Below are 10736 nucleotides of genomic sequence, written 5' to 3' on the forward strand. Positions count from 1 at the left end.
AAATTTCTTTCATATACACACGTGACTACAAAGACTTTGAAGTTTGATGTCTCTATAATCTCTATAAGCAAACATCTAATCCTAAAACCATGGTTGCCTACCTTAGGTTAACAATCCAAAATTGTGAGGAAGAAAAAACAAAGAAAACCATTAATGCATATCTAACTGAAGCCACGTCGTCAATATGTTCATGTCTTTTTCGTCTTCGTCTTCCTTAATTACTTTTCAATTTTACATCCAACCTAAAACCTTCATTCTTAACCCTTTCTACTCAAACCTCACATACACCTCTCCCTTTTTTTTCCTTGTCATCAACTTCTTCCCTTCATTATATCGTCAAGCCCATTCTCATTCCCTCATTGTTTTCAATTTTAATTTAGAATCTTTTATTGTTTATTTTCTTATATTTGTGCTCTTCTCTCTATTTGTTTAATGTAAGTACCTATTATCAATTTCTGTGGTGCATTTTTTTTTTCAGAGATGAATATCAATTTCCATTTTTCTTTAGACAAATGCATGCCATGTCTTACCCATTATTTATTCCAAGGTTTTTGGATTACAACATGAAAATCTATAATGAATAATTGTTTATCGGAAAGGAGTTTTGTTGAATAAAATTTTCTCTTTTTTCCATACGTAATCCACATTTCCTAGTTTTTTTTCATCTTTTTTGACTAAATCAAAGTCAAATTTGCAATACAATAAAGGTAAGTATGAACCCTAGTTTATTGATATGGTTAAAAATTATTACCATTTCAATATATTAGATTTTATAAATCATGATTGCGTCAATGCTTATTGATTATAATTTCATATATAAAGAATTACTACATGATGCTACTATGAATGTTGGGGATATAGATTTTAATTTTCTTTTGACTTATGATGTTTCTAAATTTGTGGCAGTTATAACATTGTCGCATATGGAAATGTAATTTTCCTCTACGTGAAGTAACGTAGGGCCTCCAACTTGTGATTACATGGAAAAGGAGGGGCCAAAAGAATCGAAGGAAATAAATCCTCATGCATTTGAAAAGTTAGAAGAAAACACATTCTCGATCAATAATGAAGGTCAAGTGAAAGAATCAAAGAATAATCTGGAATTTACAGATGATGATGATGATGAAGATGTTGGTGGTAATAATGCTTTTGATTTAAACATTGAACAAGAAGAAGATATATCAGACAAGATATATAACTCTCAAAACGAAGACCAATACGTGGAATCAAGGAAATCAGAGAGTCAAAATTTTGTTCATTATGAACTTGATTATGACAACAAACAAGTTGATGTATTTCCCATTCAGAAGGTTTATAATCAAGATCAAAAACCAAAGGAGTCAGAAGCTCAAATTATTGGTCATGATAACCGTGAAGAGTTTGACAATGAAGTAGATTCATTAAAAAAGATAAATGAGGTCATAGATATAAAATCCAATGTTCACCATGAGGAAGATGCAAGTAGTTCAACGAGATATGAAACTCAATTCAATGTTGATAATGGAACAGAGTATTTTGGTACCCAATATATTGGATTTTATAATGCAGATGAAGAAAACAAAAGTATAGAATCGACGTGGAATGCGGAAACGAATAACTTGATGATTGTTAACGATGAAATTGAGTATGTTGGTGCTCAACAAAACGGATTCTATAAATCCAAGGAACAAAGCAGAAGTATAGAATCAACATCAAACGAAAACAATGATGTGAAGTTTGAAAACATTGAAATTCAACTCATTGTTGATGGAACAAAGTATTTTGGTGCTCAACATAACGAATTCCATAAATCCAAGAAAGAAACTGAAAGTACAGAGTCAACGTCAAACGAGAACAGCAACGATGTGAATCTGGCAAATGAAAAGGCAAAAGTTTGTAGAACAGCGACCACGGTCAGCAACAACCATAGAAACACATCTTCTACTAATGTTTACGATGTAAACTACTCAGAGGAACAACCAAGCATGGTTGAAAAGGCTGTAGCACTTAGAAACTTTGTTAGACAGAAAAGCATGGTAGTAGTGTCCTCTATGTTGCGTCATCTTTCCAGAAAATCCGAGGAAAAAGTAGTAGTAGCTAGTAACTTCGACGATAACGTTAAAGATAGTGAATCTAAGAAGGACATTTGTGACAATGATGCAAAAGAAAACAATGATCAAAAAATTGATTTAGTAATCAAAGGTCCACTAGAACCATTAGCCATAAAAGGAAGGGTAATATTGTACACAAAGCTAGGATGCCCTGAAAGCAGAGAGGTTAGACTATTTTTGAACAGTAAAAGGCTTAGATATATTGAAATTAACATTGATGTGTATACTAGTAGAAAGAAGGAATTGGAGAAACGTAGTGGATCTAACTCTGTTCCTAAGGTATTTTTCAATGAAATTCTTATAGGAGGATTAAGTGAATTAAAGGCTTTAGAAGAGTCTGGAGAGCTTGGTGATAAGATTGACTATCTTATTAGTGACACACCTTCCTTTCAAGCACCGTTACCACCGTTTTCTGGAGAGGATGATCCATCTTGCAGTGGGTCGATTGATGAATTGGCTCTGATTGTTTGCAATATGAAAAAATCTATTGTTGTGAAGGATCGGTTTTGCAAAATGAGGAGATTCACTAACTGTTTTGTTGGTTTCGAAGCTGTGGACTTCTTATCACAAGATCAATATTTGGAAAGGAAAGAGGTGAGTCATGCCTTATGTCTTAAGCATGATCTAATGGTAATATGGTAAAATTAGCTTTCTGGCTAGCTATTAACTAATGATTTTCTATGTTATCTCATAATTTAAAATTTTAATTTGGTGCCAATCATGGAAAACACCCAAAATTTTGTTTCATTTAATAATAATAATAATAATAAGAATAATAAATGGGTTTAATTTTTCATGCAGGTAAAAAGAATTTTAATTGTAGTTCTTGACTTCCTTATCATGAATGCTATTTATCAACATTCAACATCCAACTAATAGTATCTAGAAAATTTCCTTTTTATGATATTATTTATTAGATTATTTAACCTTTTGTTTCCTTTGTCTTGCTTTGATTTTTTTTTTTAAGAAAAAGTATTTACTTATTATGGCTTATTTGCTTATTATACCTTATTTTATTAATCTTTTTTAAAAAAATCTTACACACTCATGTCTTGATTTTCTTTCTATCGAAAATATAAAGTATAATCTAGTGTTTGGTAATGTTAACCAAATAATAATCTAAAGTTAACCTTCATAATTTCACGCGTGTAAAATTTATAATTACATGCTTATTATATCTGAAACTACTTAATTATTTTAGTAGTAATTAAAGAATATAAAATAAAAATATTTAAAACAAAATAAGATAACTTTATGCTGTTTTGAATTGATTTTTCATTGTCTCCTAAATATTTTTGTTTTGTGACATAACTTGATTAGTTGATTATTGCGTATTTCCTTCCTTTCGTTAATTTCTGCAAACTAATCTTATTGCGTGTGTCTATAGTGTTCTTTGTTATATAGTTTTCCTCTTAAGTATTTTGTCCTTTAAATTATAGCAATGGTTTTCAAAGTTGATTTTTATAGTCATGAATTTCATGAGTTATTTTAGGACTATTTTTAGTTTAATGAATAAATAAAGCAAATTATTTTTACATAATATAAATAAAAAATTTAGTTTCCTTGATATTTCCTTATATCCTACATATTGACAAACATTTTTAGCATGTCCTTTCGTGGCGAGTAATTAAACAAGCGTTAGAATTTCTAATCTTCTAAATCTCAAGCAATTTATCCTCTTACTTTCAGTACTTGTGAGTAGTGACAATGCATTATTAGTTGTTAAATTAACACATTTAAACTCAATACCGCATATGAAATTTATGTTCTTGTATTAATATCAATTCTATTAGTGGATAATTTTCTTTCTTACGTTTAATTAGTTCTTGTATGATATTTAAATAATATAATTCTTTTCTACAAATTGGTTCTTAAATTTGAAATAATAATGTTGTCAAACATATCATCAATATAATGCTCAATAAAAGTAAGATATGAATACACCATAGTTACATAAGATTGCCATTGTCTTTCTAATATTTATCTGATGGTATAGGCTGTAGAGTTTGGTCGAAAGCTCGCTAGAAAACTATTTTTTCGCCATGTTCTTGAGTGAGTTTCATTATTATATTAGGTGTTTTCAGTTTCCAATGCTTCTTTTCATTACATATTTGACTATTCTAACTTGCTTAATTTATGTAGTGAGCATGTATTTGAGGATAGTAACCACTTATACCGATTTCTAGATGATGATCCAATCGTGGCATCATGCCAAAACATTCTGAGAGGAATAATTACTACGAGGCCTAAGCCTATTGCAGAAATTGCATCCAGATTAAGGTTTCTTTGTTATGCAATCTTTGAAGCTTATGCATCTGAAGATGGACGCCATGTTGATTATAGAAGCATACATGGTAGTGAGGAATTTGCAAGGTTTGGCATTATCTAATTTTTCCTTAAACAAAAAACTTTTCAATTAAGTTGGATTTTTCTAATTTAAGAGAAACTAATTTTAACAGAGTATTTTAGAAATATAACTTTTGATACTTATGAAAAGTAAATTCATTTAAAATTTAAATTTGAATTAGAATTGATAGATATAAATAAAACTGGCCTCACTTTAGAGAAATAATATCATCTTAATAGAAAATCAATAAAATTTTATCACATATATAATTATCTTGATGAAATAATTAAAAATAATATAAAATTCATCAAATTGAATTCAGCTGAAGTGATGACAGTTCTCATATTTAACTTTTAATCACTATTTATGAAATTTCATAAATACTAATATATTATTTTGTGAGACTTAAAATAAAATTGAAATGAAATCTAACATGAGAGAGTTGCTATAAAAGAGCTATTAATCTTTTTCACTAACTTTATTTATTAACGTAGGAATAAATGTGTGATAGGCCATGGCACATATTTACATTCAGCACATTTCTTTTTTCCTACATCACTTGATCTTTGAAAAAATAGTAGCAAATTAATCATGATTTTTGGCAAAAAAATAACAAATATGTGCTATAAAAGAATAACAATCTGTATTATTAATCACTTAACTAAAACATCCGTACACATTTCCATTTTAGTAAAATTTTCATCATCCTTTTAATATAACTTTTATTTCAGGTATCTAAGAATAGTAGAAGAGCTTCAAAGAGTTGAATTATGGGATTTGTCCAGAGAAGAAAAGCTTTCTTTTTTCATTAATCTTTACAATATGATGTCCATCCATGCAATTTTAGTATGGGGTCACCCAGATGGAACACTAGAGAAAAGAAAATTTTTTGCAGATTTTAGATATGTTATTGGTGGAAATACCTACACACTTTTAGCTATTCAGAATGGTATTTTGAGGGGAAATCAACGACCGCCATATAATCTTATGAAGACATTTAGTGCAAAAGATAAACGATTGAAGGTAAATTCTCATCTCTACTCCAACATAAGTGTTTGCGTGCGTATTATGTTCGTAAGTCTCATTGTGATATATTATTAGATATTTAGAGTATCAACATGAGTAGATGTTAATAGATCTCTGTCGGGGTAAGTACATGCCCTTCATCCTACCTCAATTATAAATTTGTCATCTCCTATCTCTAACTTTACTTCTATCATATCTTCCTATTTCATCTAAAAATTTGATAAAGTATATCTTTTATCTTTAATTTTTTTATAAATTTTTATTATTTAATTTATTTTAATTTTATCCTTAAAACTTTTAAAAGAAAGAGAGTCTTAAAATCAATCTCTCTCTCTCTCTCTCTCTCTCATTATTGAACTCACCGTACCTCACCCCACTGCATCTTACCCCACCATCATCAACATCAACATACAACAACAACCAACCCTCCTCTTTTTATCTCAAATCACCTTACTGACATGCCAATTCTGTCTTGTTATTTGGCATGCTATGTCTTTCTCTTTTTCTCTTTTTTATCTCTTCCTTCTCCCAAATCATTGCCTCTTTTCCATCCTCTCTTATTACCATAACCATATGCCACCTCGATCACACATTCAACTCTAACCTTAGTCTGAAATCAACAATAATAACATGAACAAGCACACCAACAATCGAGAAAGAGAGAAATTAAAGAGAAGGAAGAACAAATCTAAAGAAAACCAAAAGAGAGAGTTCCAAAAAAGAAAAAGAAGAAAAGAGACGGTGCCAAAGAGATAGTTTGATATTTTTATACAAGTGATATTGTTGTGTTAGTTTTATGAAATAGTTTTGATTTAGTGTATTATGGACTTAAATATAATAAAGATAGTTTTGATAAATAAGTAATTTGGATAAATCGTATGAAAATTTTGATAGTTATATGGGTTAAGGAGAGAGTACAAAGGCTAGTGGGGTTTGATATGTTTGTTAGTTAGTTACAATGAATTCTATGATAGCCTATTTATAGGCTTCATAAGTTGATTCTAGATCATTCCAAATCTTAGATATTTCTACATATTAACTTAAATATTTCTAGATACTAATCTTAGATATTTCAAGTATTTGATTTATTTACTTAACTTCAAGACTTTTCCATCATAATATCTAGATATTTTATTTTTATGAAACAAAATCATGAAAATTCTAGAAAGTTCTACAAATGTGTAGCATCGTTAATACTCCTCCTTGATGTACATTTGTGTAACTCCAAGCATCTCTCAACAGAGTTCAAACTTTGATCTTGGTAGTGCCTTAGTGAAGATGTTTGTCAGTTGCTCATCTGTGTTGCAATATTCGATCTTTATCTTTTTCTCCCATACCAACAAATATCAATCCTCAAAGCATCAACAATCCAATCCTATCTTCATTCCCTCAATCCAATCTTTGCCTCCTAAACCTGAAATCACTTAACAAACATATCAAGGCATCTAATGGAATCAAGGTGAATTAAATTTAGCTATTTTAAGACCTAAAAAGCATGTTTTCACTCTTAAGCCCAATTAAAGGAGAATAACAAAAACCATGCTATTTCATTGGATACATAGAAAAAAAAAGTTGACAAAATCCTCTAAATTCAACATAAGATAAACCCTAAAAATGGGATTTATCAGTCAACTAACCTAAGTTTTCACGATACATTATATTTTAATTACGAGAAACCAAAATCATATCTTGACCGATTCCTCCCTAAGCTTGGAACCCCTCAAGTATCCACCGTTAACAAATATCCACAGCCCCAAAATTCAAGCTCAAGCTTCCAAATTTTCCAATTTGCCTCCACTATCACCAGATTATTTCCAAATACGTAATTTAATCTAAATTTTTATATAACAACACTAGAATTATCTTAGAGTACACAAATTTAGTAATTTGACAAGGGTTAAAGTTTTCTTACCATTATCCACGAGTCAAATGGATAAAATATAGTGATTACCTACCACTAGAGTTCACCTAAACCATCAAAACCCCCCAAAACCCTCAATATCCAAAACCCAAAAATCACGATTTGAAGAGGGGAGAAATGGACTTGAAATCAGAATCTCCTTACCAAATTGTTCGGTAGGTTTTGTAGAGAATTCTGAGACGAACGCGTGGCCGCTGACGGCTCGTCAAGCGGAGCTTCTGATCGAAAGTTATGTGAAATTGAATTTGTGATGAGGGTTTTAGGTTTCTTCCGTGTTCTTCCCCCCTTTCCCAGCGTGATTTCTTGTGTTTGAGAAGCAAATAAGCTGAAGCTCATGAATATTAATGAATTGGGTTGGGCCTTGGGCCCATAATGGGTTCAGTTTGCTCGGTTCAGTCCATTCGCTCCAATTTTGGGCCAAAACCTTTTAAATTAGTGTCAAAATTCATATTTTAATTATTTTTACTTCATTAAACTATAAAATTAAATTTTTTAATTTTTTTATTAATAATTAATTTATGGACTAATTATTCACTAATTACTCGAGATTTACATAAAAGTTTTCATTTGAAAATGTCAGTCCTCATAATTATCTTTTGACAATATGCGCACAAAAGTATTAATGGTTGAGATAGTCATAGTTATGGGAAAAAAAAAATTTTTTTGAGTGGGTTATAATGTGGTGGATCTGTATAGATGATAGGTTAGGAAGAAAGATTCTATGCCTAATAACGTAGTTCCGATGCCACTGTTAGTTTTATGAAATAGTTTGATGTTGGTTTTGTGTATTATGGACTTGAATATTGTAGCAAGGATAATTTTGATGAATAAGTAATTTGGATAAATAGTTTGAGAAATTTGATAGTTATATTATTGATGGGTTAAGGAGAGAGTACAAAGGTTAGTGGGATTTGATATGTTTGTTAATTAGTTACAATAAACTCCATGATGGCCTATTTATAGGCTCCATAAGTTGATTCAAGATAATTCTAAATCTTAGATATTTTTAGATATTAACCTAGATATTTTTAGATACTAATCTTAGATATTTCTAATAATTGATTTATTTACTTAACTTTTAGACTTCTCTATCATAATATCTAGATATTTATTTTTATGAAATAAGATCATAAAAATTTTAAAAAGTTCTATAGCACTATTAATATGTTGGTGTAATGGTAAAGTATGATGATAAGAGATGACACAATGATAAAGTGTGGGATGAGGGTGGTGCAGTAGCAATGTGGTGGGGTGAGGGTGGTGCGACAAAATTGTAGTGGTGGTGGTGGGGTGGGGCAGTCATGGAATGAGGGTTAGAGAGGTGACGAGAAAGAAAAGGGATGATAATAATGATCATATTGTATATAAAGGAGGGGTAAAACTAAAAAAATAGTTGACTATATGTTTGACCATCAAAAATTTAAAAATAGGGGAAATAATTGAACTTTATTGAAAATGCTAGAAATAAAATCAAAACACTAAATATTATCATGTTTTTAAAATTTATAGAAAACATTAAGCACAAAAAATAGAGTTTATTTTATAAATTTTAATAGAGAAAGTAAATTTCTATATATATTAGAGGTATGAATGGAAAAATTATTTTTGAGATGAGAAGCTATATAAGATTATAACTAGAAAACCAATGGTATGAAATATATTAACAAAGTTTTGTATGTTTGATAATTGATATACACATACTCTCTCTTAAGAAGATATGATAATTTAAAAATTAGTAGAAATTTGATGAATATTCAATGGTTGAAACTTGATTATCGTCTTTGTCTCCATTTGCTAGTGGTGTATGTAACTCTCAATTTATAGAGCCTAAGTGTGTTTCTATTTTAGTCCTTACGGCTGGTATATCTCAATGATTACTCCTCTTGACATAATTTTTTGGGAAATGACCAAATTTATTAGTTTGTTCCGTTTTATGATTGGCTAGCCAACCTATTTATTTTTTTCAATTATAATAAACATTAAAACTTTAAATTCAATAAATTTATTCCAAAATCTATGATTCATTATTTTGTTCTCTTAATACACTTTTCTACATATTTTTTCTCTATAAAAAGGAGACGACGTGCTAGGACAATCCACCCACCAAATCCCATGGATTATGTTATACAAGTTTGGACTAGTTAATATTTGTTATCAACGGTGTTACCAGTTATTTAGTAGAACATAATTTAAAACTCTAATAACTATATTAATAATAATAAAGTCTTATGGCATTAGATCAATTATATGGATTAAATAATAATATTGTTCTTTTTTATATATCACGTTTACAATAAAACTATTTACATATAGATTTTTTTTTTTTTCATTATTTTGTGTATGGTTTTTTTATATCTTTTTCTCTCTTTTATTACTTGTCTATCTTTTCAACAATATACTATTCTAACTTTTTCTCTTATATCCTCATTCTTCATTCTGTCCACACATATTTAGCTGCTCTTCTATCTAAGGATCCTTATCTCTTTGATAATAATTTATGCTCATGCTCATTCTTGTTGTCTAACTCTTCCCTCTCTATAATATAACTTGTTTAATGATAGTGCGATAAAATTTACTCTTAATTTTTGAAGGTATTTTTTGTTATAAAATAACCAACGCACTTCCTTAACTAGATCATGAATCCTGTAGTTTACATCTTCAATTTTTCTATTATCTTCTATAATACGTCAACAAGAATCTTAAGGTAGAGTGTTTTTTTCAAATTTCACTTTTGTTTTAGTGCTTCTCCTTCAAGTCTCGTGCTAGAGTTAAATCCCACACACACGTGTGTATATATATAAATCATTTATTTCTAAAGATTCTCTCCACAAATCTTGCTTTTTATTTAAATTTTTTATTTATTTTTTCATAAGAATAATGTCATCGGCAAAAGATTTGTAGGGTTTGTTTGGCTGAGTTTTTAAAAAAAGATCTTTTTTTGAGTTTTTAAAAAAAAATCTTTTTTTGAGTTATCTTTTTTTAAAAGATCTTATGGAGAAGTAAAAGTAATTTTATGTTTGGATATCTCATGTAAAAAGATCTTTTTATCTATCAATTATGTTTGGATATAACAATATAAAAGTATTTTTTTGTTTATTTATTACACGAAAAAAAAATCTTTTAAAAAAAGATGTAAATTGCAGCTTCTCAAAAAAGATCTTTTTTTAATTTTTCTAATCTTTTTATTTTTACTACTAAAAATTTACCAAATATGCTAAAAAATAAAAAAGATCTTTTTTTATTTTTTAACAGAATAATAGCACCTAAACAAACACTTAATATGGTATGAGTTTTTAGATATATTAAATAATCACTTTAAAAACGAACGTGAAAAGATAAGTTTAGAGATGCC

The 10736-nt window shown here is 29.1% G+C and overlaps 1 protein-coding gene across 1 annotated transcript in view; it reads left to right on the top strand.

Annotated features, from left to right (window-relative positions):
- Nucleotides 981-10736, top strand: part of LOC107607381 — a 31501-nt gene continuing 21745 nt past the window's right edge. Inside the window, exons 1-4 of the mRNA XM_016309344.2 lie at nt 981-2684; nt 4087-4142; nt 4233-4463; nt 5169-5460. Of these exons, the coding sequence (XP_016164830.2) occupies nt 981-2684; nt 4087-4142; nt 4233-4463; nt 5169-5460 (2283 nt within the window). The remainder of the gene's footprint in view (nt 2685-4086; nt 4143-4232; nt 4464-5168; nt 5461-10736) is intronic.

Source organism: Arachis ipaensis, chromosome B07 (assembly GCF_000816755.2).
Source record: "Arachis ipaensis cultivar K30076 chromosome B07, Araip1.1, whole genome shotgun sequence".
Taxonomy (NCBI): Eukaryota; Viridiplantae; Streptophyta; class Magnoliopsida; order Fabales; family Fabaceae; genus Arachis; species Arachis ipaensis.